Source organism: Cannabis sativa, chromosome 2 (genome assembly GCF_029168945.1).
Source record: "Cannabis sativa cultivar Pink pepper isolate KNU-18-1 chromosome 2, ASM2916894v1, whole genome shotgun sequence".
Lineage (NCBI taxonomy): Eukaryota > Viridiplantae > Streptophyta > Magnoliopsida > Rosales > Cannabaceae > Cannabis > Cannabis sativa.
In genome coordinates, this window is record NC_083602.1 from 91302448 (window position 1) to 91329838 (window position 27391).

The 27391-nt window shown below is 31.8% G+C and overlaps 4 protein-coding genes across 5 annotated transcripts; 1 reads left to right on the forward strand and 3 right to left on the reverse strand.

The window, feature by feature from the left end:
* Positions 1 to 941: 941 nt before the first annotated feature.
* Positions 942 to 5620, forward strand: LOC115721043 (protein EMSY-LIKE 3). Its single transcript, XM_030650274.2, has 10 exons — positions 942 to 1482; positions 2224 to 2432; positions 2522 to 2631; positions 2734 to 2971; positions 3103 to 3291; positions 3433 to 3501; positions 4246 to 4491; positions 4579 to 4647; positions 4740 to 4803; positions 5128 to 5620. The coding sequence occupies exons 1-10, from the start codon at positions 1455 to 1457 to the stop codon at positions 5286 to 5288; spliced, it is 1383 nt and encodes a 460-aa protein (XP_030506134.2). The 5' UTR covers positions 942 to 1454; the 3' UTR covers positions 5289 to 5620.
* Positions 5603 to 8127, reverse strand: LOC115721044 (uncharacterized). Of its 2 annotated transcripts, XM_030650276.2 has the most exons (3): positions 7683 to 8121; positions 6083 to 6369; positions 5603 to 5695 (listed from the first exon to the last, which is right to left on the reverse strand). In XM_030650276.2, the coding sequence occupies exons 1-3, from the start codon at positions 8044 to 8046 to the stop codon at positions 5615 to 5617; spliced, it is 732 nt and encodes a 243-aa protein (XP_030506136.2). In that variant the 5' UTR covers positions 8047 to 8121; the 3' UTR covers positions 5603 to 5614. The 2 variants fall into 2 exon arrangements, with proteins under 2 accessions (XP_030506136.2, XP_030506135.2); XM_030650275.2 differs by having other exon boundaries at positions 5676 to 6369; positions 7683 to 8127.
* A 6356-nt stretch (positions 8128 to 14483) lies between these two features.
* On the reverse strand, positions 14484 to 18411 carry LOC115720584 (uncharacterized). Its single transcript, XM_030649730.2, has 3 exons — positions 17882 to 18411; positions 17127 to 17784; positions 14484 to 15746 (listed from the first exon to the last, which is right to left on the reverse strand). Exons 1-3 carry the CDS (start codon positions 18175 to 18177, stop codon positions 14667 to 14669), a joined length of 2034 nt encoding a protein of 677 aa, XP_030505590.2. The 5' UTR covers positions 18178 to 18411; the 3' UTR covers positions 14484 to 14666.
* A 4543-nt stretch (positions 18412 to 22954) lies between these two features.
* LOC115720585 (uncharacterized) lies at positions 22955 to 27207 on the reverse strand. The gene is made up of 3 exons (XM_030649731.2): positions 26743 to 27207; positions 26040 to 26649; positions 22955 to 24379 (listed from the first exon to the last, which is right to left on the reverse strand). The coding sequence occupies exons 1-3, from the start codon at positions 27042 to 27044 to the stop codon at positions 23279 to 23281; spliced, it is 2013 nt and encodes a 670-aa protein (XP_030505591.2). The 5' UTR covers positions 27045 to 27207; the 3' UTR covers positions 22955 to 23278.
* Positions 27208 to 27391: the final 184 nt, after the last annotated feature.

Genomic DNA, 27391 nt, shown 5'->3' on the forward strand with positions numbered 1-27391 from the left:
TTCTACTAAGTTATGCTTTTTTAGGTAGATTTATCTTTTATCTTCTATGAATTATGAATGCATAATAAATATTTGTGAGAATATTGATTTAATTTGATTTTTTTTTTCATTTTGCCTTAGTGGATACCCGATGGGTTCCCCATAACCGATGGGTATTTCCCTACCCCAAATTCGCAGGTTATTAGACGAAGATGGGGCGTGGATGGGGGTATAAATAAGTAGCGGAGATGGGAGCGGGAATTGTATTCCCCATACATTAACCGCCCAATTTACATCTCTATTTATGAGTATGATTTCAGTGTCCTATTGGAGTAAATATAGTGTGAAACTATACTATATTTAGTGTCTTAGAGTCCGGTTGGAGATGTCCTTAGTTCAGAGTCTTATTTTGTATTATTTTAGGGTGCGTTTGGAAGTAACTGTGTAATTACTAAGTAGAGTAATTACTAGGGTGGTAATTACACTATATAGTAATTACACTATATTTTAAAATGCAAGGTGTGTTTGGATATGAGGTGGTAATTACATATGAATTCCTAATATCTTGTTTGACAAAATAGTTAGTAATTACATGTGAAAATAATATTTTTTAGTAGCTAATATTTAATATGGAAAGTTTTTAGTAATTACAAAGTGTAATTACATTCAATTCTCATGGGGCCGTGAGAATTGGAGAGTGTAATTGGAACCCCTCAATTACTTGCAATTACACAATTACAGTGTAATTACATGGTCAGACAAACATGCCAAATTGAGTAATTACCTCAAATTACACACAAATCTAATTACATTGTGACTTTCTAAATGCACCCTTAAAAGATACAAGATCTATTTTATAATTTAACAAAAAAGAGAATTCAATTAATAACGTTTTGCAAAATATAATGTCCAAAATAATATTTATCCAAATTTCAATACATCCACAAAAGAAACGTCATATGCAACAAGTACCAAAAGAAACGCGTTGTCGAAACGAAACGGTGTGCCGTGACGGAACTGAAATAGATTATGAACTGAAAAAAAAGAGCGGCATAAAACTTATTTGAAGTCCGTCTTCCCTCCCGAAACCCCACCAGACCAGACCACACCAGACTCCCTCTCCTCCATCAATCTCCATTCTCCACCACCCCCAAATCCCTAATTTTCCTTATACCTAATTTACAATTTCAAAGATTTCAACTTTAACCCTAATTTACCCTTTATTCCCAAATTCAAATCCTCAATTTCCACGAAATCATTCGCTTTTTCTTTTGTTCTGCTTGATTCGACAATCCAGATCGTCTTCTCTGCGCCTCTCTAGGGTTCGAATTCAAATCCTCGGAGCTTCTGGTTTTAGCTTTAGCAAATTTGGGTGGTTTTCACCAGGTTTCTTGGCTCGTTCTAGCTGGTGGAGAAATTCGCCCAATTTTTGAATTTCTGAACGTGGGTTTGCTGTGAATTTTCGAGGGTTTGCAATGGAGTACGGGCTTTCCGATAGCAGTGGTGAGTTACGGAGAATTGTTTTTTTTTTGTTTTTTTTTAGTAGTTAATTTTGATGGGAATGCTTCAAATTTTGTAACTTGATTGATCTCATTGTATTGTTGATTGACTTTAGATCAAAAGTGTGAATTTTTGAGGCCAAGGTTTTGTTTTGTACCCTTTTTCAGTGACTGTGATAGTTTGATGGATTAAAGATTGTGTTTGTCTTGAGTGTTAGATTAAGTTTGGAAAAGTTCTGAGTTTATGTTTTTACAAGCCTTGAAATTTATATTAGATTGACTTGGTATGTAAAATATCCTGTTTTTCCATTTTAGTGCAATTTGCGAATCAATTTTACTCAACTCAGCTCTGTAGTTTGGAAATTTGCTGATATTAGAGATGTTGCAAAGAAAGTTTGGTAATTTGCTGTGATTTATGTTGTTTTGCTTCTTTCTGTTGACTTTTAGTGTGACCATTGTATATTAGTTTGACATGAATGGTTTTGTTAGCATAGATCTGTTGACTTTAATAGTTCTGTTCATGCCACTTGTTTTCAGAGTTTAGAATGTTAGTATAGGTTTTAAGTTCACAGTTTAGTGTGGAGTTATTAGAAGGTATTCAAGTTCTAGACTCAGAATATTGAAGTTGGCATATTGTTCACATTTTTCTTTTCTTTGAATGGAATGGAATGGAAGCTACTTGATATGCTGTGAAATTGGAAAAGATTACTTTTGAAACCCGCACCTGTATGAAAAACAAATGCAGGTACAGATGATGATCTTCCTCCTTCTCATCAAAATAGATTTCAACGAGCAGGTCGTGCTTCTGGCAATGGACGATCTGCACAAGTTGGTTCCGCTCCATTACCTAATAGGATCCATAATGACATGGAAACTCAGATCCACCTCATTGAGCAAGAAGCGTATTGTTCAGTTCTTCGTGCCTTTAAAGCTCAATCAGATGCCATCACTTGGGTAGTTGTTTGGCTTTTCATTTTCCTATTTATGATGTTTTCTTGACAATAGGTATGAATGTTTAGTACTTTGTCTTTTTGTATCTTCAGGATAAGGAAAGTTTAATTACTGAATTAAGAAAGGAGTTGAGAGTATCTGACGAGGAACACAGAGAGCTTCTATCAAGGGTCAATGCCGATGACATCATCCGGAGGATAAGGTTTGACTACTGTCACAATAACATGTTGTATTGAGGAGATTTCTTTTGGTCTGTTCAATTCCATATTTTCGCCGAAACTGTAACAAAAGAAATGCTTTTTAGGGAATGGAGAAAGGTTAGTGGGCTTCAACCGGGCATGCTCAGTACTCCTCAACCTGTTCATGACCCGTTACCTAGTCCTACTGTCTCAGCATCTCGTAAAAAACAGAAACCATCGCAATCTGTAGCTTCGATGTCTATTGGTGCTCCCTCGCCAGCGCTGCCTCCATCTATGCAGCCTTCCTCGTCAGCTATGAGACAAGGGCCTCCTCCAGGTGCTCGGACCAAAAAACCAAAATCTGTAAGTTCTACTGTTCAAGTACGGTTTTCGAATATATAAACAAAATGTTGAAAGTAAAAAGCTGTTATGATTTTCTTTTTCCCCATTTCACTTGATGGAGTATTTTCTTCGCTGCATCCAATTCCATGCAGTACCCTTCTGCAGGTCTTACCGGAAGAGCTCAAGCCACTAACCGAGGTCCCTCAGGTGGCTTTCCAACAACTGAAGCTGCCGAAGGAGCAGCTGCATACGATCCATTGATAGGAAGAAAAGTTTGGACAAGGTGGCCTGAAGACAACCACTTCTACGAGGCTGTTATAACTGACTACAATGCTCTTGAGGTAATTTCTGTAGTTTATACATTATATAATTTGATATTTATATAATAAAATGAACTATTCAATGCTAACTCTTTTGGTTTAGGAGTTATATAGTAATAAATATTGAGCCTTTATTGTTGCTATTTCTCGTTGCCTTCACAGGGCCGACATGCTTTGGTTTATGATATTAGTACCCCAAACGAGACATGGGAATGGGTTAATCTCAAAGAGGTAAAACTGGTTATCTTTTGGAGTTTTAGTAAAAAATTCCTAGTGACTTTGGCATTTGATGTTTCATGGGAATCTTAAGGACATTCATGCAATGACATTCCTTAATTGATTGAGTTTTTAGGAATTTATTTATTAGGCAAAATGTCAATTGACTGGTAGTAAATTATTATTGAGCTTTGAACATTTATTATTCTGGACCACCATATCTTTATTAATCAACAATTAATTTAATGAATGGAACTTGTATAGTTGTGAATTAAGTGTGTTCAATTAAATATTTTTGCTCCATATCTGTCATCCATATTGATTTATTGAGCAATTAATATGTTTCTTGAGGTATTTAATAATAGAGAAATTATGACTTGCTTCTCATTGGTGCTCACTGGTTTTGACGCTGGCCGGCACAGTATCTGTTACTCTTTATTTACTTCTTTTCTATGTGAAAAGTTATATTTGATTGCATGGTTTTACGTCACTGTCACCGGGTTAAATGTTTCGGGCATATCTTCCTGCAACTTCCCGGATCAGCATGCTAAGTGTTTTCTTCTTGTCTCTTAAAACCATCATACCATTCCTGTCTGGATTCATTGTCCTCATGTATGTACACCTCTGATTTTTTAGCTGCCCTTCATAGTTTCTAAACACTGCGATTTGATTGTATATTTAGAGATGATAAACTATATTGAAATGGTTCGAATGGTCAGGAAATTTCTCGATAATGATTTTGTCTTCTTCCAATGATAGATTTCTCCCGAAGATATTCGATGGGAAGGTGATGATCCTGGTGTTACTCGTAAAGGTGGTCGCCCTGGACCTGGCCGAGGTAGTAAGAAGTCCATGACTCGTGGCGGTGCAGTTCCTGGCATAGGTAGGGGTAGAGGAACTCCAAAGGGTCAACCAAAGAAAGATTTCCCATTACAACAGAATGGCATTGGGAAGAAGAGTATGGGTGATATTGAAATACTTCATACAGACACTTTGATTAAGGAGGTATAACACAAACAAAGCTAATCCCTTCATTTCTTTATTTTAAAACACTTTTTCCGAGTTAGCTACTTGACTTGTGTTTTTCGACAGGTTGAAAAAGTTTTTGGTGCGAACCATCCCGACCCGATGGAAATCGAAAAGGCGAAGAAAGTCTTGAAAGTAAGAACAAATCAACAACTTCTCTACCCTCCTCTTTTATCTTTTTCTTCATTGTAGTATTATATGTAATGTTGGTAAATTTTATATTGTAGGACCATGAACAAGCTCTAATTGATGCAATAGCTAAACTTGAAGATGCATCTGACGGTGAAAGTGGTAATAACTAATTACATATATACATAATGTCAATGAAAGCCTATTCTAGCTTTTGTTGTTGTTGTTGTTGTTGTTGTTGTATCTTAGTATCTTAATTCATGAATGAATAGTCAGAGATTTGACATCTACCGGTTCTGTACAAATTTTTAACTAAATTAAGTCTTTGAATATGAACCCCAATTGTGTTGAGGAGTATAAATTTTATTACCATGTTATATCATTCTCTTTATCTGGGGAGTTTGTACATAAGTTTATGAGATGTATGATTCTAAGTAGCAGTATATCTATTTTTCTTTTCTTTTCTTCTTTTTGCTCTGGAAACAGATGAGAGAGATCACCATTTTTCTCAAGGACAAACACTGGATCACGAACGGGGATGGAGGATGGGTGATGGGCGAGCAATGGAAGGATCCAACGGCGATAAAATGGCGAGGGAAGGAAGACTCGCATCAGACAATCAACGTTACGAGGGCAACAACATGTAACATTTTAGGTTCTTGGCTTGGATTGTGCAATCCAATCCAACCAACCAACTAAAAAATATTATGTATTTGTAATGTGTCAGAATGCTAATTTAGTCACTCAAGAAAGACAACAAGCAGGGTTATATCTTCTTTTTCTTTTTTTCTAAATGTGTTTAGGAAGGAGTAGGTTTTCTCATTTTGTTGTAACTAGTAAGTTTTTTTTAACTTAAAGCCAAGAGGAAAATGATGTGTAAAAATCCCTTCTTTTTTTTTGTAACAAATGACAGAATCTTGTAAAGATTGCTCTCTCTTATCTTCTAATAGTGGTGGTGGTATTGGTGGTGTTCCTATGATTTGATTGATGATAATAATAGCTTAAATTTTACTGTGATTGATGAACAAAGAGTATACCAAAACTTCCCAATTTCCTGCATATTACAGAACCATAAATTGTTAGTACATACAAAACACAGAAGAAGAGTTTAAAGATAACAATTTGATCATGAAGTTGAAGCTACTCCTACTCGATTTTGTCAAAGCACACAAACTAATAGCCTATTTTTCGATAATTCTGTGCAGAAAGATCTTTTCTAAACACACTCGACATCTTGTCTAAGAGGGCTTTTCGGAAGTGACATAAGCTGAACTACTCTATTCTCACCAATTACTTTTTCTTTTTTTCGAAACTAGGATTCTCGCCTAACCCTACAATATATGAGGACCGGGAAGGACTTGGAGGAGCAAACCACATGCCTGACCATTTACTCTTAAATAAAATCCTACAATGATGAAATAAACTTAAGGATGAGATTCACCATCTGAGCATCATAAGCGGGGCCTTCCATTTCGAAGTGGCTTACACCTTCTAGTAGTTGAGTTTCGACTCGTCCTACAGCAGAAGACAACTTGTTATTCAGTTGCTTTACACTTGTGAATCCATCTTTAGTCCCCATTACAAAGAGTTTTGGCTTTGGTGATGATAGAATAGCTTTGTGGTGTCTTCCAAATAAGACTGAGGCCATCATTCCAAAAGGGTATCCCAAACTTACATACCCTACAACATGTTCAATTTGATCAACTGCAGACCCTGCAATTGGTGCACCTGCACAAATCATTGTAACCCCTTTTCAATAATCCAATGATTCTAAGACCAAAAAAAGATTAAGCAATTACAGCCTTCCCATAATCAAAACAGACAAAAACATAAACTGTATCAGATCTTTGTTTCTTCATAGTCCACACAAACATATGATAAAGGGGTCTTTGACAAAATAGTCTTTATTGATAATCACTTTGCACAATATAATTCTTTGCAAACAATCATCAAAAGATTGCTATGTTGTCAATTTTAACAAATTACCTATTTACAAATTTCAATTTGATAACTAAGATTTTCAAGGAAGAGAATCTTATGATATGTTGGGAATCTATTATGATAGCTCCCGAAAACGTATCATAATGCCCGAAAATTGGATAGGGTCCCCTATCAGAAAAATTTTCAGTTCTCCCTAAACTTAAATGGTCAGGCATGTGGTTTGCTCTCACAAGGATCTCAGGTTCGAGTCCCTCGTGGGTACCTACATAACGATCATTGTAGTTTCCTAATCTCCAAATATTGCAGAGTTAGACAAGGATCCTAGAAAAAAAATCATTTTGATCATCTATCTAACTCTTTAGTCTTAACACATAAAAATATATTTAACATACAATTCTCATCAAAAGCAAGTAGCTACAATTTTAATTTTGAATTCAATTCTACAAGTATAAAAGTGAACACAATTTTGTCAATTTTCACCAATTACTCATAGTATAAATTTCAATTTAATCATCTATCTAGAATACACTAATCTAAATACAATTCTTCTCAAAAGCAAGTAGCTTTAATTTTAATTTTGATCTCATTTCAACAAATCAAAAATCAAGTACTAAAAAATCCAACCTTAAACAATTCAAACCAATTAACAACACATAAAGAAGAAAACCCTCTTAAATCACACATGTTATAATCATTCAAAACCCATCAACCCACCGAATTAAATTCAATTAAGAATCCAAACTTTAAGATAAACAAGATCACTCACTCATTCACTCATCAATTACTCATACTCATAGTATAAATTTCAATATGATCATCTATCTACAACACACTAATCTAAATACAATTATTCTCAAAAACAAGTAGCTTTTATTTTAGTTTTAATTTCAATTCAACAAGCCAAAAATCAAGTACTAAAAAAACCCAACCTTAAACAACTCATAAAGAAGAAAACCCTCTTAAATCACACATGTTTAATCATTCAAAACCCATCAACCCACCAAATTAAATTCAAATAAAAATCCAAACTTTAAGATAAACAAGATCACTCACTCTATCAAATCACAGATCCCCAAATTGAAAGAACCATAATTACACACCTGCAGAAGAGCCCACCAACAAAATCCTTTGCCCAGATAGATGGTCACGAACCCAGTTACAAACAGCAACAACATCTTTGATTTCAGAGAATCCGGTGAGAGAAGCTCTTCCGGTGGATTTTCCGGCACCTCTAGAATCAAAGGTGACAGCTTTATAACCTTTATCAGCTAAACCAGAAGCTATTCCTCTCAAAAGAACTTGGCAACCACCCAATATAGAAAAGGGGTGAACAAGAACAACAACAAGGCTATCATTATCTTGGTGGTCTTTGTTGATCTCTTCTTTGGGGTTAAAAACCTTTGCTTGGAGTTTTACTCCATCACTGGTTTCTACTGTACATGAATCCCTTGTATGGTTAGACATGAGAGAGAATAGAAGAGAAGAAAGAGAGGTAAGTTGTGTGAAATGCTCATCAATTGGTATCCACTCTTTAATTTTTGTATATTAGAGCATCTCCAAAGAGACACCAAATTTGGTGTTACACTATCACCAAATTTGGTGTCAAAAATTATTTCTACTCCAATCACAACACCAAAAATTACACTAAAAAAAATATTTCTTATTATTATATTAATTTTTTAATAAATTAAAAAAATAATATCATATTAATTAACAAAAATTACCACAATTGTTATATTTAAATAAACTTACTAATGTGATTAAATACAATAATACTGTAAAATCGGCAAAATTCGATAAATTAAAATATCATATTGCAATAACATAAATATTACATTACTAGAGAACAAACATTACATTCATGACAAAAAAATTACATTAAATTAAATTAAACTTGAAACACACACTTAAAATTAATTAAATTATATTAATTTTGTGAGTTACCATATTCGTCCCACAAGTGTTCGATTAATGCATTTCGAAGCTCAATGTGAGCATCTTTATCTTTAATTTTTCTATGTCTGGCAAGAAATTCTTGAAACCGAGCATTATCATCTTCTACCATCTCAACTTCTGGACTTGGCACTTCGACACGCTCTTCAATTGGTGCATTTAGATCACGTTCATCTTCTATTATCATATTATGCATAATAATACATGAAGTCATTATATCAAGATCAAGGTGAAAGAGCTGAAAATGACTCACAAGTTTATAGTCCGTATTATGACTATCTTGGCGGATCAAGAAATAATCTTCCACATTATTAAATTGTTGTATCTCATTTTGTCTTTGAAGGTTCGTATCTGTGTTATTACTTTTCCGTTTAATGTTTGGTGTGTTGTATTTTAATTTTTAAATGTATGTTTAAGTTTGTAATGTTTTTATTATGTATTATTGAGTGTGCTTTAATTTTATAATGTTCTGTTGTGTAATATAAAATATGTGTACTATTGATTAATAAGAATATGATGTTTTAGTGTGTTTAATTTTAATTTTAATATGTGTTCAATTTTAAAAATTATTTTTATTGTTTAATATAAAAAAATATAATAAATTTTTACTTAAATTATAATTAAAAGAAAAAAATAATTTATGATATTCACATTTAAATTTACACAAAAATAAATATTATAAGGTGCTTTTACAATGTATTCTTCTAAATAAAAGAGTCACGCAACAAAAAGTTTGAATTTTATTTTCGGCATGTTAAATTTTTTTAAATTTTTTAAAATTTTGCAAGATGTTTTAAATAACTATAATGTACACGACCATAAAAAAAAAAGACTAAACAAGTCTCCCGAATGCCGAAACAGGTAGGAGTAAATCAGTGCACCACTTTTAAAGAAGTGCTCTATTTTCGGCTTATTAAATTTTTCTAAATTTTTTTAAATTTTACAGGATGTCTTAAATAATTATAATATACACTACTATATAAAAAAAAATAGACTAAAAAAGTTTCTCGGGTGCCGAAATAAATAGGAGTAGATTCGTACATCACTTTTAAAAATGTGTATTAAAAAATTTCCCAAAAAATAATTCTTAATTTTACAAATATAATAATATAAATATATATAAATATTAATTAAATTATTAAAAAAACTAAAAAAAAAAAAAATATGCAGTGGCTATACAGTGCACGGCATATAAGCCGTGCACTGTACATATATCCTCATTTTGCAGTGCATGATGGTGCCTCCTTGGAGCATTAACTACTCTATTTTTGAATTTTTGCTGCCTCCTTGGAGGTGCTTTAGAGTTTTGCTTGAAATTTAATTTTTGTTGGAAAAATTTATTACAATTTGTAAATATTTTTCTCGAGTTAGCTCATTTTTTTTTATTGTAAAATTTTGTCTTGAATTATAAAAATCATTTTAAATATTTTTCCTTGAATTATATTCTGCTCGTTTTTTGAATTTTTTTTCTCATATTGAAGTATAAAAATTGTTACAAATATTCTTTTTAAGTAAGGTCAACCTTCAGATTGGACCTTAGAAAAATAAAAATTATTGAACTTTTTATTTAAAAACTATATAGTATTTTCAAAATTATTAAAAAAATATATATTTTTAAAGCAAAAATATTTCTTTCTGAGCCTCTGAATTGGGTGGGCTCTAGACGCGAGCTTAGTCCGCCTTAGCCCAAACCCGACCTTGTCTTTGAGATACATTCGGATTATTTCTTTAATTTTTTTTTATTGTAAACATTGAGTTATATTTTATTCATTTCTTTATTTTTTTTGTTACGAAATTTTTTTACAAATTATAAAAATCGGTACAAATATCCCCACCAAGTTACATTCTACTCCTTTCTTTTAAAAAATCGGTTACAAAAATTCCTCATGTAGTATAAAAATTATTGCAAATACCTTCATCAAGTTACATCTACTGTTTTCTTTAAATTTTTTTATTGTAAAAATTCTTCCTAAACTGTAAACATCGTTGCAAATATCTTTCTCGAGATATATAGTGCTCATTTGTTTAAACTGTTTTTTTTTTGTTGCAAAATTTTTTACTGAACTATAAAAATTGTTGTAAATATCCTCATTGAGTTACATTTAGCTCATTTCTTAAATTTTTTTGCAAACTATAAAAATTTATGTGAATATTCTCGTCGAGTTATATTCTGCTTATTTTTTAAAAATAATTTGTTGATGTAGCATTAATGTGACGTTAATCTAACTTAATTCAAAAGTTAGATAAAAAATAAATACATAAATTACAGTCTAATGATGAATTATGAGAATATGTATGTGTATTCTCAAAACTAATATTTGTATAGACTTTTGTACTACAACTATAGTCTATAAATGTAACTCATGATCAAATAAGCAAATTATTTTAAGAAAATGAACATAATGTAACTCAAGAATAATATTTGTAACCATTTGTATATTTTAGGAGGGACTTTGGGGAAAAAGAAATTTAAGGGGTAAAGTTTTATTAAGAGTCAAAGCCCAGAAAAAATCTATTTTTTTTTTTGGATAAATTAAAGAATACATCGTATTTATTAATTAAAAATATTTTGATAATTTTTATTAAAATGTAAATACTTTTGTGAGTGGATTGTCCAATATATCATCACTATCCACTTAAGTCTAGCACACAATTTATATTAACTTAAGGAGTATGACAAGGACATCATCTATAAAAATGAGTATATTTTAAAAAATATAAAAATGAATGTAAAAATTAAAATAAGTATACAATATAATTTTTTATTTTTTTTGAGGTAATGAATAAACTCATTAAAATTATTAATAATATCCATTAAAATAATAATAATAAAATAAGATATCAATGAGGGTGATGTATCTAATTGAATTGTTGATATGTTCAAGAAGTATGCACACTAACCAAAAATTTAAGAGGCCTTTGACAAAATAATAAAAATGGTCATTTTTTTTTTTGAAAAGGATAAAAATGGTCATTTTAAAAGAGTATTTTTGTGTATTTTTTTAAAAAAATATACACATATAACGTCAATTTTAAAATTAGGCTTCTTAAAAAAAACAATTTTTTTTAAAGAATCTTTTGGCATTGAAAAAAATTATCATAGAAAAGCAGTAGTAACTAAAAGTTTTTGAATTTAACAATTTTAATCATTTAGAGAAAATTTAAAATTTTGAATGACTTGAAAAATTTAAGAACCATTTTGTACATATCAAATCAAAATTGAGGAGGACAAATCCTAATTAGCTTAATATATATATCCTTTTTCAATATTAATTCTTTAAAATTTAGAGTATATATTCTATTTTAACTTATATAATGAGTGTGCTATAGGAACATGCAAATATTGAGCAATTATTCACCTTACTCTTAGTAGTGAAATTGTTTATCCAAAATTTAAACATAGTGAAACACAAACATAAGAACCCTAGCCAATTGGGAATAACTAGTCAAAAAGAAATAAACTTTTTTTTTAAAAAGAATCCAATTTTTGTTAAAGAATCACCTAAAAGTATCACTAGTCACTATTACCCTATATCTTTGGAATCAATTAAAGATACCCAACTACTTTTTTGCTACTTTCTTCCCCAAATATGAGAAAACTAACTAGCAAATGAACCCTTCTAATAATAACTAAATCCTTGGATATAAAAAATATGCTCATCTTTTAAATTGAATCATTATATAGAAGGAGAATTACATTACATGTGTACCAAGGTTCTTTACCATTTGATTTTGTAAGATGCCCTAATAATTGAAAAAAACTAAAGGTAAAATACTAATTTGGTTGCTATATTTATTACGATTATATGATTGTTTTTTGTATTTTGTTAAATAATAATTCAAATATTTATAAATGAATTAAATTGATATATTAAGCTTAATTTTATTCAAATAAATTTGGATATTGATACCTTGAGCTCAATTTTTTAACTGTGATATTGGGTCTAAACCAAACGACAAATTTAAATTTAGTTTTACTAAAAAAAAAGTCTAAAATTGAGCTAAAATTATTAAGTTGATTTATTTTACAATAAATATTATTTAAATTATCATTTAACAAAACACATAAATCTACGACTCACCTGTAAATACAATGTCCAAATTTATATTTTGTCAAAAAAAAAAAAGTATTAGAACTCATTTAAATTAAAATAAAATGCTAAAGACCCTTTGGTGACTAGTGAGTATTTTGGCAAAAAGGTAATATGGTTTGACTTGTTAAGTGGCAATTAAGAGAGAATAGAGCACTGATTTTGGGCTTTGGTTGTTATTATTGGGAAACCTTCAACATCATGAGATGAAAGTCAACACACTAAAATAATCAAAAAGAAAAAAGAAAAAACCTTCCAAGGGTAATAATGTCTTAGTTTTCTTCTTTAACATTTCTTTTGTTTGTGATCAATTGAATTTGTTATGTTGGCATGTGAATAACTTATTTTAGTTATTATAATTCTTATTAGTCACCTTTTTGAATTGAAATTGAATATTACTTATTTTGATGTCTTTTTTAATTGAGTTTTGGTGTTAGTGGAGTACCTAAATGTCCAAGTCCATCAAAAAGTGTGAGTCATCTTTTTTCCTTTTTGAGCAAAAGTAAAAGAGACATGTTATTGTTAGCCTTTGGCCCTTAGACACCTAAATGTTCATCTCTTTCCCACACAAACTTATCAAGTGATGAGGTTGTTAAACTCACCAAAAAAGCAATTTTTTTACTAGCCAATTGAGTTAATATATGGAAAAACAGAATATATTTAGTGACATTGTTTGTTTTATGTATTTTGATTAAGTGGAAATGTATTTTAAGCTCAGTTTGATATACTTTAATTTTTAACTGTTAGATCAACTCAATCTTGATTCAATAATTATAGAGATCACATCATCATTTACTCAATTTTAAGGTTTTTTATATCTATTGGCTTGTTAATTAATTGTTATATATAGTGCCTAAGCCTAAAATCAGCTTCCAAAATTAGTGAGAGATTAGGAGAATTGGCTTGGAGTTCTAATGGCTTATTCTCAAGGTAGGCACTAAGATTTATAGATATAAATAGGTTCAAAACAATACTATGATGTAATTCATGAATGATTGGTCCTCCCTATATTAATATTCCCTTTATTATTAGTCTAATTAAGAAAGACAGAGAAAGACAAAAAGAGTGGTCAACTCAACATATTCTTCGAAACATGATGTATTATAAAATTCTCTACTTAATGATATAAGGGAAGAAACCCATCCTGAATACAAAAAAATAGAAAGAAAAAAAAAATAGGAAATAACAATCTACAAAATGTAACTGAATAAGAAAAGTTTTATAGTGAACCTTTTTGTACTCAAAAACTAATGTGCTCGTTGCAGTTAAAATATTATTTTTATACAATTTTGAAAATTTCTAAATAGTTTAGGGTGACAAAAATAGGTTAAAATTTTTTGAACATACATAATAAATTTAAATATCATAAATTCTATTTTTGATATTGTAAATAATTCAAACTTAAAAAATTATATTTTATTTCGAACATAAAATTAATTAAAAAATTATAATAAACATTTGTGGTTGAATAAAGTGATTTTTCTTTTTTTTTTATGTATAAACTTTTGAGTATTTTCAATAAAAGTTTATTGTCAAAAAAAAAAAAAAAAAAGTAAAGTGAGGCCTCTCTCTCCCAAAAATATAGGATAACTACCCAAACAATAATATCAAAGACAAAAACAATAAATAAAATTCTAGTATTTGAATTTTTTCTTTTTCTTCAAAGTAGTTATGGAGTTGACCAACATGATATATGATTACATTTGATAATTTATATATAAATAAAAACAAAAGAAAATTCAATTAACTTCTTGTGGTTGTTTTGTTTTAGAAAGTTGTAAAAAAATAACAATAAGGAAGAAAAAAAAATTAAAAGAGCTAGACTCGTTTGTGTTAATCCTATATATGCAAAATTAATGACTCCCAAAAATCATTCCTAATTTCCTTTCTTATATTAGGCTAAGCAAACAAAAAATAAAAAGGTCAAAATAATAAAAGAGATCAAAAAACAATAGCACACTACTAAATAATATACATAATACAACACTAACACTACTACTGATCACTACTAATAATACTATTCAATATTCATCATCATCATCATCTCCTAGAACGTTTCTTAAGCCTCCCACCAACCCCAACATCAGCCTCACTATTATCTCTCCCTCTTTTATTATTGGTAGTGACCGTTGTCTTGGCCGCGGCCACCACCGTCACCTTCTCCTTCTCCGGTTTCTTCGGTGGCCTCCCAACCGTTCTCCTTGTCTTCCTACTACCCCCATCATTACTACGTGTCGAATTTCGGGTTACCCTCTCTTGTACTACTCTCTCATCCAATTTAACATTACCATTACCATTCTTCTTCTTCTTCGCCATAACCATCTTCTTCTTCTTCAACTTCTCCACTTCTTCTTCTTCACTACTAATAATATCATCATCTTCTGAAACATTATGATCATGATTATTATTATTATTATTATGATCTGATGAGTTTTGCTTCATTCTCTTCAAGAAATTAGCCACCCCAGCTTTCTTCTTGGCATTCTCTTTATTCTTATTACTATTATTACTATTACTAACCTCTAACAACAGATTACTAGTGTCATGTGAACTAAGCTCATTAACTCCAAACTCATGCTGATCATTTGTATTTTTCCTCCCAATAACTCTTTCTTCACTCCTCTTTTTCTTAATACCATTTTCATCAATCGAAACAAAAGAGCTAGTAGTACTGTTATTATTACTCTCACTCTTACTCTTATTCTTCTTCTTCATCTTCTTCTTCTCATCATCATCAACAACAACAACCTTTTCTTCAGAAGACTTATTACTCCTTTTACCACAAGTTACTATAATAGATCGAGAAGACTTGTTTGATTTGGGAGCTGATGAATCTGTTTTCTCTACAACTACAACTTTTTTACTATGATCATTAGCAATAAAGGGTCGAGCTTTACCAACCTTGGCTTTCATTTCTTTCAACACTAAGCTCCTTAGCTCCTGAGCCGCGGCATATTCCGGCGAAATTTTCCGGTAGAAGACGACGGCGTTGGTAAATATAAGAAGAAGGTCTCTAAAGAACTTGTGGAAACCATTCAAGTAAACCCCTTTATCAAGTCTAGCTTCAATCGTTCTCAGGTCCATGTGTTGTCGTATCATGTTTTTATACCTTTGAGATTCCTGTTCAAATTTAAGAAAAACAATTATTAGAAATCATAATTACCATGTTATTATTCTTCTCTACGTAAATTACTATAGAAAGTAATTATTATACAAAGAGGGGCAAGATTGTAATTTTACAACGTAGAGTTTGTAACCAAACCAAACCATATATTAGGCAAGTATTTATTGAGTAACGATATAAATAATAACACGTTTTAAAAAAGCTTCTTTATTAAAATTAAGTTAACGTAAGAATTTAAAAATAAATTACTTAGAAAAATAAAAAAGAATATTAAGAATAAATTTAAAAAATTAATTAATTTTTTTTTTAAATTTTGGGTTGCTTAGGACAAGGGCAAAATTGTAATTAGCCAGAAACCAAACACATGCATTAATTAGGTATTTGTAAAAGATAAAAACAAAAACCACTACTAATTTCGGGTCTCAGAGAGAATATTGCTAACCAATCATAACATACACTTATAAAAAGTGTTGGACACGAACAACAATAACACATGTTTCATGTTTTTTATTAAAATTAATCCTGAATAATATATACAAATAACTTAGAAATATATAAATATATATATATACATAAAACGTAATAATATGATAAGGCAATACAAATTATGGTTCCAAATAGGTAAGAAGGTTTGATCAAAGTGCAACAAGCAAAGTTGATAGATAGTGAAATTTGGTATACGAAATAATCACCAACCAACACGAAACCGAGAAAGTGGGCTTAATGGGCCTACGGTATTGGACATTGGGCCGGGCTATTGCTTTGTGTCAGGCCCACACGTGCAAAAACCAGTAGGTTCAAACCGATAGATAATATTATTTTTTTAAAAAAAATAATTAATAATTGGTAGTTAAAAACAAAGAATGATGGAGAAGAAAAATATTTTAAAACATCGCCAGCGTAAGATGACATGGCGACATAATGCTTTGCCACGTGGATTATTAAATACGGTTTCATTCATTCGCTACAAACGTCCTACATTCTTCCACCAATCGCGTTCCTTCATTCTCTTCTTTACTTTAAATAATAAAAACGACACCGTTTCACTCGCCGTTTCGTCCCCATGATGTGATGAATTGAATTCTGTTCTCTTCTTTATATAAAATGAAACGACACCGTTTTACTCGTCGTTTCGTAACCGAGTGCTAGCTTCGTTTGTCGTTTATACCGAAATCGAATGAATTCTTAAATAAAACGACAGCGTTTTACCCATCGTTTCGTTTTTTATTTTATTTTAAGAAGAAAGAGAGATTTTTTTTTTCGTTCAAAGGAATCTGGCTCTTTCCGCTATTAATATTATTTTTTTTAAAAAGAAAATAAAATAGTAAATAATTAAAATTATAAAATTAAAAATAAAATTAGAAGAAAAGAAATACCTGGGTACGAAGCCGCCGTTGGAAAACAGAGCCGAGCCGGTGAGATCGAATGGTCCCAAGAAATTTAACCAACGGCTCAGATTTAAGAGCCGAGACTCGATTTTTAGTGGCGGGAGAAACCTCGTCACCACCTTCCGGCTCCTCCCCGCCGCTACTGCTTACAGCGGCGGGTCCGGTTTCGGCTCCAGCTCCGGAGCCGCTTCCTTTACGGCTTCGTTTACTCTTCGATAAACTCATGGAGCTCTGAACATCGCTACTCTGTTTCGTATTATCTTCTCCTCGCGCCGCCATAGTCTCATTCTCATCACCGTTAACGACTTTTCCGGGTTCGGACTCGGGTCGCGGAGGATCCGAATCGTTTCTTCTATCGGGTTCGGGTTTCGTTTCGGCTTTTACGACGCCGTTTCGTCGATTTTGAGAGGTGGAATTAGACTCGTTGTACGATCGATTCTCGCGGTCGCAAGAATCGGAATCTTCGCCGGAATTCGATTTCACGGCACGATTGATCTTCTTCTTCTTCGTCGTCTTCTTAGTCTTCTTCTTCTCCGGTGAGTTCAATCTACGTTCGTTTTCTTCAAGATTGATCTTATCTTCGTTTTCTTCTTTCAAGCTCTTCTCTCTCTCTTCCTCCAATCTCTTCACCTTCAACTCCAACGACCTGTTATTAACAGCAATACAAAAAAAACACGACTTAGATCTTAACCAAAAAACCAAAACTCCCGACTCAGATCTCGAACAAGAACAAAGAGATTTACACGATCGAAACGTCGCGTCGCCGAACCTCGCGGCGGAGCTCCTCGACACGAATCTTCTTCAGTTCATCAACCATCGTCGATTCATCATCGTCGTTTCGCGAAATGAAACGTCGTTTGAGTTCATCAAACCTGTCTTTACAGTTGTCTGGACTCCGATACACAGAGGCGGTTCGGTTAGAGATTTCCATGGCGATGGAGTCCCAGTTCTTGGTGCCGTACCGGTTAACGGCGCACGCTAGTAAGAGTTCCTCTAACGTGCACCATGGTTGCACGCTCGTTTCGTGTTCCTTAGCCATACTCCACTCATGTCATCATTTTTTTTGGTTTGTTTTTTCAAAATTAGGGTTTTTTTTTTTTAAATCTCTATTCTTTCTTATAATTATTACTTATATTTATAGAAAGATATAATTTTTTTCTTCTATAATGTTTTTCAATGTTATATCTCTGGGTTTTTGTGATCTTTGATTTTGATATATTTATGGTATATGTTTGTGTATATATATATATGTGTTGTGTGTGTATATATATGTGCTCTAAATTTGATTCAAGTGAGTATAATAAGTCTTTGTTTTGAAATCTTCATTTTTGGGTTTTAGGCCTTTTTCACGTACTTTTTTGGGTTGTTGGGCCAGCCCGATTATGATTTTTATTTTAATTTTATTTATATTTATTATTGGGTAAATATTTTTCTATTATTGAAGATTGAGAATAGTAGTACTTTTAATTTGTGTGTATTGGGTTGTCTATGTTATTTTCATCCCAAAATGTTTCAACCACACATCCTAATTAAAAGATAAAATCATGTTACCATCTCTATATTTTTCAATTGAGTAATGATTTTGCTTTATCTAAGAATAAACTTTTTATTAATTAAATAAGCTAATTGCAAACAAATATGAATTACTCACTCAAACTGATTACAAATACTTAGTATATTTAAGCTCGATCTGCTTAAAATTAGAAAACTTTTTATCTTTAACAAGACACAATCTAGTTTTGAGATTCTTTTTAATGTTTCTATCTATATATATTAAGTTTTGAGCTATACATTTTTCTTAAAATACACAAAAGTTATAGATTGCACTAGTTAGAATAGCATAAAAAAATTATGTTGACAAAGCTCTCGATCTTTTTCTTACAGCCATCAAAGAAGCAATTGAAAAAAATTTGGCCAAAGCCAATCCCCCAACTGCTTAATATTTTGTATCACTTTCTAAGAGAGAGCAGTCAAAGAATAAATATTTATGGGATTCCAAATTCTATTCACAAATCGGACAGTAGATACTAGTAATGGGCACATGTTTCTTGACAAAATTATCTCTGGTAAGAAGGTTAGTGTCCACTAGGGCTGTACAAAAAAATTTGTAAACCGCCTAAACCGAATAACCCGCCCAAACCGAACCGAAAAAACCGATAAAAATTACAAACCGAAATAACCCGAAAAAATTACAAACCGCCCAATCTGTTAATTGGGCGGGTTGAAAATAGGTCCAACCCGCCCAATTAAACCGACCAACCCGACCAACCCGATTTTGCACTTTTATTTTTTTTTTTAAACTTTTTAGTTTTTATTATACATAATATAAATGATTAAATATATAATAATATAAAGTTATATACTTAATTATTAGTTTTAAAGTCATATATATGGTATTGTACTTTGGTGGAATGTGATATTTTTAATTTATTTTTAAAATTTTTGTTAATTTTGACTTTAAAACTAAAAAAAAAAAAAAAAAAATTTGGCCGGTTTGGGCGGGTTAACCCGACCAAACCGCCCAAACCGTTAGTCGGTTTATAGAATTTTTTTTTTTAAATTGGGCGGGTTGCACTTAAATTTTAGCAACCCGAACTTTAGATTGGGTTAGAAAATATGTAGGATAAACCGCCCAAACCGACCGATGTACAGCCCTAGTGTCCACCACTTGCCACATAATAAAAATGTATTTTGGTGTCGAGAGCTTGCACCAAAAGGCTTTCTTATGATCAAAGCTTGTCCCATCCGAAATGAGGTATTCATAAGCTTGCCTAATCAAAAATTTGTCATTAGTTCTAGCACTGATAATAGCTTCACAAGAGGTCTCTTTTAGCCCCAAGATTTTCTTCTAATACCAACTAACATCTGCCTTCAGCTCAAGTGAACACATAACTTGATCTTTTATATACAAGTTGTTCACCCATTTTACCCAAACCACATCTTGCTTTGTAGTAATAATTCATAGATACTTTGCCAAAGTCGTTTTGTTCCATTTAGGACCTTCTCAAAAATTTAAACCTCCAAGCTCTCTCGGCAAACACACCAAGTTCCAAGAAGCCATATGAAACCTGCTCTGATCATCTTTTTCCTCCCAAAGAAATCTACTAATTCAGTCAATCTCTTTTATTATTTTTTGAGGTAATTGAAATATGCTCATCCAATAACACCTGATTCCAATTATAACAGTGTTTATTAGAAGAGTTTTACCTTTGCAATTTCAAATAAGTGTCGGCTTGCCCAAGAATGCAATTTAACCATGGGTGCTATACAAAAAAATTATTAGAGTTATTTTGATAATAAATTCAAAACTTTGGATACTTATGTTGCAATTATCGTGAATCTTAATTATATTTATTTAAGATAAATATAAATAGGTAGGTTGTTAGGATATATAATATTTTGGTGTATATATAGGGATGCACATTTTTCCCATGGGGATGGGGCCCCACGGGGACCCGCCCCTAATGGGGCGGGGATTCCCCGTCTAAATGAGGAACAGGGATCAAATTTTTTCCCCGAATATTAAACGGGGCGGGGACGGGGATGACACTCCCCGCCCCGACGGGGACCCGTTTAATTTATGAATTATTTTTTTATTAATATTTTATATTTTATATATGTGTTTGTATTTTTTTAGTATATTAATATTATTTTTATAATTTTTGAAGTTGTGTTTTTGTATGATAATTACTATATTGAATAGTAAATAATATGCAATATTTTATCTTTTATGTAATTTAATAATTTTATACATTTAAAATTTTAAAAGAAATTTTATTTTACAATAAGGGATTCCCCCGCCCCGTCCCCGCCCCATTAGGGGATTCCCCGCCCCATCCCCGATGGGGAATAAGCGGGGATGGGGCGGGGATGGGGATTAAAATTCTTAACGGGAATGGGGACGGGGAGAGCACTCCCCGCTAATTCCCCTCCCCTTGTGCATCCCTATGTATATATTATTATGTACATCTATAATGTACCCCCATAATGGGTATTTTGGTAGAATCCTATCTGTTTTTGTATCTAGAAAAGCTTTTTTTTTTCATGATCACATACGTTGTTTGTATTTATTTAGAATTACTTGTAAATTTTCAAAAAAATTTGAATACTTTAAAATGCCAAAAAAATAAGATACACATATTTTGTTGCACTCGTGACTATTTTACTTATAAATGTGATAATTAACTATTTAAACTTTATTTTTGGTATTATAAACTATTCAATTCTTTAAAAATTTACAAATAAACTTAAATAGCTAAAAAAAAATTAACTAAAAAGTTTTTTTAGAAACAAATAGAAAATTAACTAGAACAACATTTTAAGTAAATTTCCTACATTATTACTCTTTTAACTTATATGAGTAATTTGGTGATATTTAAGTATGAGTGTATATTGTTTTCTCTTTCTAAATTTGTTTTAAAATTTTCAATTTCAATTTTCCTATTGGGATTTTTCTGAAATGTACAAATTGTGGGATTCAACAGATCTAGCTAGGCCTATATTTGTGTTATCTTATTATAACATAACTATATATTTTCCCTTATAAATAAAAAACAAAAGAAAATCTAATTACGTGTGGTTAGTTTAATTTTTAACTATTTTTCCTTTGGTGATGCATTCTCTCCAAGGCAATCCCGGTGCGTGCTGAGATAAACAGAAGGTTTCCTATTGGGGATGTCAATCACCCCCTCTGTGGGACAGAGGAAGAATCTATTGAGCACTTGTTTCTGTTCTGTAATGTGGCCTATCACCTATAGAGGTCTTCTCCGTGGGGTATTTACCCTACTGTGACAATGGTATCCGTATGTGGGATTGGGTTAAATTTATCTGGGATCTTAAATATAAAAGCATCAATGCGGATGAGGTCTTCCTATATGCATCATTAACGGTGGATGCTATCTGGCGATTACGTAACGACAAGGTCTATAATAATGGCCTGATTGATGTATTTAAATGTATTAACAATGTTCACTCTTCTTTTGCAGTTTATCATACCTCTTTCTTTCCAGTCGTGCTTCCACGTCAACTGGACGCCTGGCAATTTTCCCCACTGGACTAGATAAAGCTTGACTGTGACGTTAGAGTGGGGTTGGACTGCATGTGTGCGGCGGTTGTTGCTAGGGACTATCTTGGTAGGGTCATCTGGGTCCATACTTCTTTTTTGGAGTTGTCGATGCTTTGTGTGTTGAAGCGGTGGCTTGCTGCATTGCCGTGGACATTGCGAAGAAGCGAGGATCTAAGTTTATTATTGTTAAGAGTGATTCGATGGTGGTTATCAATGCTCTCAATAGGGAGATATCTCGTTAAGAGATTGAGAACCATGTCTCATTTTGTTTGCAATCCTCTTCTTATTTTGTTAGTTGTATCTTTTCGATTATTAGTAGAAGTTGTAACCTGCCCATAATGTGGCTAAGTGGGCGTTTACACACAAGAGGTTCGGTTGTATCCCGACTACCTCTATCCCAAACAATTATTTTGTAATGACCATGAGGTCTAACTATTTATGACTCTAATATATCTACGTTTTTCTTTAAAAAAAAGTTTATTTTAAGATAATTACCAATTTAAAATTCTGTATTTTACAAAAAAATATTAATTGTATTTTCCATAGTATAAATAAGACCCTAAACTATTTTTAATCAAAATAAAATTTAATAATTATCCGATCAAAATATATTATGACAAAATTAATTATATTTTAAAAATTATTTTCAAATTGATTATATTAAAAAAATAAATTATGAAAATCGAACTCAAAGTTTTATCTTTAGAATTTCAAAAAATACAAATTTATTTTATCATTTAACAAAATAAAAAATCTAATCAATAACTTTTGCAAGATCCAAAATAGTATTCACCATTATTGAATAGAATTGTAAAAAATAACAAAAGAAAGGTCTAAAAGAGCTACTCTCGTTTGTGTTAATGAAGGACAAAAATCATTGAAGACCTATTCCTTTGAGGAAATTACCACCTTCCTTAATTTCCTTTCTTATATTTGGCTTAGCAAATAAAAAAAGGTCAAAATAATAAAAAAGATCAAAAAACAATACAACACTAAATAATATACATTATACAACACTAAACTACTAAGTACCACTACTAATAATACTATTCAATATTCAACATCATCATCATCATCATCTCCTTGAACGTTTTTTAAGCCTCCCACCAACCCCAACATCCCCCTCACTATTATCTCTCCCTCTTTTATTGGTAGTTACCTCCGTCTTGGCCGCGGCCACCACCGTCGCCTTCTCCTTCTCCGGTTTCTTCATTGGTCTCCCAACCGTTTTCCTCGTCTTCCTACTACCCTCATCCTTATTACTACGTGTCGAATTTCGAGTTACCCTTTCTTGTACTCTCTCATCCAATTTACCATTATTCTTTTTCGTTGTAATCATCTTCTTCTTATTGATCTTCTCCACTTCTTCTTCTTCACCACTACTAATACTATCATCATCATCTTCTAAAACATTATGATCATCATCGTGATGATGATTATTACTATTATTATTATTATTATGATCTGTTGAGTTTTGCTTCATTCTCTTCAAGAAATTAGCCACCCCAGCTTTCTTCTTAGCATTCTCTTTATTCTTATTACTATTATTACTATTACTAACCTCTAACAACAGAGTTTTACTAGTGTCATGTAAACTAAGCTCATTTACTCCAAACTCATGCTGATCATTTGTAATTTTCCTCCCAATAACTCTTTCTTGACTCCTCTTTTTCCTAATACCCTTTTCATCAATCGAAACGAAAGAGCTAGTAGTACTGTTGTTATTACTATCATGACTCTTACTCTTCTTTTTCTTCTTCTTCATCTTCTTCTTCTCATCATCATCATCATCAACAACAACAACTTTTTCTTCAGAAGACTTACTACTCCTTTTACCACAAGTTACTATAATAGATTGAGAAGACTTGTTTGATTTGGGAGCTGATGAATCTGTTTTTTCTACTACTACAACTTTTTTACTATGATCAATAGCAATAAAGGGTCGAGCTTTACCAACCTTGGCTTTCATTTCTTTCAACACTAAGCTCCTTAGCTCCTGAGCTGCAGCGTATTCCGGCGAACTTTCCCGGAAGAAGACGACGGCGTTGGTAAATAGAAGAAGAAGGTCTCTAAAGAACTTGTGGAAACCATTCAAGTAAACCCCTTTATCAAGTCTGGCTTCAATCGTTCTCAGGTCAATGTGTTGCCGTATCATGTCTTTGTACCTTTGAGATTCCTGTCCCAATTATTAGAAATCATAATTATACAAGAGGGGCAAGATTGTAATTTTACACCGTGGAGTAGGAACCAAACCAAAACCATACACAACGGATATTAGGCAAGAATTTATTGAGCAGCGAAATAAATAATAATAATCACACATGTTTTAAGTTGTTTATTATAATTAAATTAATACTTAATATATACCAAGAATTTAAAAATTAATTATTAGAAATTTTTTTAAAAAGGATATAAGTTACGGGAATTATTTAATTTATAATTTTTTATTTTTTTTTTAATTTACGGTTTGAGCTGTTCTGTTAGTTATTCCAAAATTTTTTAAGTGGGTTGTTATGAAAATTTTGATTGCTATTTAAACTGTTATGTTAGATGCTATGTGAATTTTCATGTGAATTTCTATTAAAAAAAAAAAAACCTCTTATAAATTAATCTTATTTAATATTTGGTTGATAATATGAGTTATTCTGCAAATATTAGAGAAATGAAAAAAAATAAATAAATAAATAAAATAAGCATACATTCCACGTGGATTATTGAAAATCGTATCATTCGCCACAAACAGGGCTTGTTCAAGAGTGGGCTCACGCCCAAGGCCCACCACGCAAACTCGAAATTTTATAGGATAATTTGAGAAATATTTTTTTTTATCCAATAATAAAAAATATCATATTTTATTAAAATATATCCAAATTTTTTAGGTGGTTGACATATTTTTTTTTTTTTTTTTTTTTGAGAAATTTTCACTATTATTATAAATCAAAGTTCATTTACAATAATAGAAAAAATAGGATGAGGTATTTCTCCCATCCAAAAGACATCTTCATCCAACTCTAGAGCATATTTCGCTAACCCGTGGGCAGCTTGATTAGCATGCCTACGAATATAATGTAATTTATAAAAAAAAAATTTAAAAAAAAACCCTAAAATTTGTTCTTTAAAAATATCATATTTTTTTTATTTTTACTATTATTTATAAAAAAATATAACTATTTCTTTTAAAAAATTATCTAATTTATTTTTTAAAATAAAACATTTAATATTTTATTTAAAAAATTATACTTTTTTTAGACCTGACTACAAATATACATTCCTCCATTCTATTCGTTAATAAAAATAAAACGACAACGTTTCACTCGTCATTTTGTTAATAAGTGTTATGTGCGTGGTTTAAACCGAAATCGAACCATCTTATTATCTTATTTCTTACCGAGACTTTGCATGTAAATATTTGTTTAAATAAATTTAATTTTTAACAGTAATAATTTAAATTATATTTTTGCACTCAACCGTTTTGTGTTACGTAAATATTTTTACATGTCATTCGTCCAAATTAATAATTTCTTTTTTAATTATAGGAATGAGTTAGGAAAGAGGATTGATTATGATGTTTACTTTTATTTATTTTTAGTTTTATGATTTTATTTATTTTTTTTTGGATATTTTTTTTAAAAAAATTAAATAAAAAATAAAAATTGAATGCATTAACGGCCAGATAAATCAAGTATTATTACAGTAAAAATAATCGAACTTAAATAATATTACTACAAGAAAACAAAAAAATTTACTCTATCTTCAATTAAATATTTTTTCTTGAAAAAAAACATAATTAAATACTAAATTATATCAAATTAAAAATAAAGAAAGAGAGGAAGTACCTGGGTACGAAGCCGTCGATGGAAAACAGAACCGAACCGGTGAGATCGAACGGTCCCCAGAAATTTAACCAACGGCTCAGATTTAAGACCCGAGACTCGATTTTTGGTGGCGGGAGAAACCTCATCACCACCTTCTGGCTCTTCCCCGCCGCTACTGCTTACAGCGGCGGCTCCGCTTCCGGCTCCGGCTCCAGCTTCGGCGCCGCTTCTTTTACGGCTTCGTTTACTCTTCGATAAACTCATGGAGCTCTGAACATCGCTACTCTGTTTCGTATTATCTTCTCCTCGCGCCGCCATAGTCTCATTCTCATCACCGTTAACGACTTTTCCGGGTTCGGATTCGGGTCGTGGAGGATCCGAATCATTTCTCCTCTCTGGTTCGGGTTCCGTTTCGGATTTCACGGCGCCGTTTCGTCGAGAGGTGGAATTAGACTCGTCGGAAGATCGATTCTCGCGGTCGCAAGAATCGGAATTCGATTTCACGGCGAGATTATTCTCCGGTGAGTTCAATCTACGTTCGTTTTCTTCGAGATTGATCTTATCTTCGTTTTCTTCTTTCAAACTCTTTTCTCTCTCTTCTTCCAATCTCTTCACCTTCAACTCCAACGACCTGTTGAGAAAAAAAAAAACACTCGACTTCTTAGATCTGAAACAAAAACCGAAACTCCTGACTCAGATCTCGAACTGTAACGAAGAGATTTACACGATCGAAACGTCGCGTCGCCGAACCTCGCGGCGGAGCTCCTCGAGGCGAATCTTCTTGAGTTGGTCAACAATAAGAAGGAAACTCGCTGATTCATCGTCGTTTCGTGAAGTGAAACGTCGTTTGAGTTCATCAAACCTGTGTTTACAGGTATCTGAAGTCCATGGGGATTCAGTTCGGTTGGAGAGTTCCATGGCGATGGAGTCCCAGTTCTTGGTGCCGTGCCGGTTAACGGCGCACGCTAGTAAGAGTTCCTCTAACGTGCACCATGGTTGGACGCTCGTTTCGTGTTCCTTAGCCATACTCTAATCATGTCCTCATAATTTTCAAAATTAGGGTTTTTCCTTTCGTTTTCTTAAATTTTTTTTTATTTTTTTTTAATAAATATTATTTTTCAATGTTATATAAATATATCTATAGGTTTTTATAAAGAGATGTAATTTTGTGATCTTTGATTTTGAGATCTTTTTGTGGTGTGTCGTTGCATACATATATTTATGTTCTCCAAATTGGATTAAAGTGAGTATAGTCTTCTTTTGGGTTTTAGGCCTTTCTCGAGTACTTTTTAGGGTTGTTGGGCCAGCCCAATTGATATTTTATTTATTTTGGGGTAAGTTGAAAAATGTCTCTTTTATTCATCAATTAATCA

What these genes read in the sequence shown, in the direction of transcription:
- LOC115720584 (XM_030649730.2), bottom strand. Translation starts at nt 18,177, where the DNA reads ATGGCTAAGGAACACGAAACGAGCGTGCAACCATGGTGCACGTTAGAG. An exon ending in CGACGCGACGTTTCGATCGT is followed by an intron (nt 17,785 to 17,881) that starts GTAAATCTCTTT and finishes TGTTAATAACAG; the next exon opens with GTCGTTGGAGTTGAAGGTGA. An exon ending in AACGGCGGCTTCGTACCCAG is followed by an intron (nt 15,747 to 17,126) that starts GTATTTCTTTTC and finishes AAATTTGAACAG; the next exon opens with GAATCTCAAAGGTATAAAAA.
- LOC115721044 (XM_030650276.2), bottom strand. Translation starts at nt 8,046, where the DNA reads ATGTCTAACCATACAAGGGATTCATGTACAGTAGAAACCAGTGATGGA. An exon ending in GTTGGTGGGCTCTTCTGCAG is followed by an intron (nt 6,370 to 7,682) that starts GTGTGTAATTAT and finishes TGATTTGTGCAG; the next exon opens with GTGCACCAATTGCAGGGTCT. An exon ending in CCGCTTATGATGCTCAGATG is followed by an intron (nt 5,696 to 6,082) that starts GTGAATCTCATC and finishes TGTAATATGCAG; the next exon opens with GAAATTGGGAAGTTTTGGTA.
- LOC115720585 (XM_030649731.2), bottom strand. Translation starts at nt 27,044, where the DNA reads ATGGCTAAGGAACACGAAACGAGCGTCCAACCATGGTGCACGTTAGAG. An exon ending in CGACGCGACGTTTCGATCGT is followed by an intron (nt 26,650 to 26,742) that starts GTAAATCTCTTC and finishes TTTTCTCAACAG; the next exon opens with GTCGTTGGAGTTGAAGGTGA. An exon ending in ATCGACGGCTTCGTACCCAG is followed by an intron (nt 24,380 to 26,039) that starts GTACTTCCTCTC and finishes TAATTGGGACAG; the next exon opens with GAATCTCAAAGGTACAAAGA.
- LOC115721043 (XM_030650274.2), top strand. Translation starts at nt 1,455, where the DNA reads ATGGAGTACGGGCTTTCCGATAGCAGTG. An exon ending in CTGACTACAATGCTCTTGAG is followed by an intron (nt 3,292 to 3,432) that starts GTAATTTCTGTA and finishes TTGCCTTCACAG; the next exon opens with GGCCGACATGCTTTGGTTTA. An exon ending in AATGGGTTAATCTCAAAGAG is followed by an intron (nt 3,502 to 4,245) that starts GTAAAACTGGTT and finishes TTCCAATGATAG; the next exon opens with ATTTCTCCCGAAGATATTCG.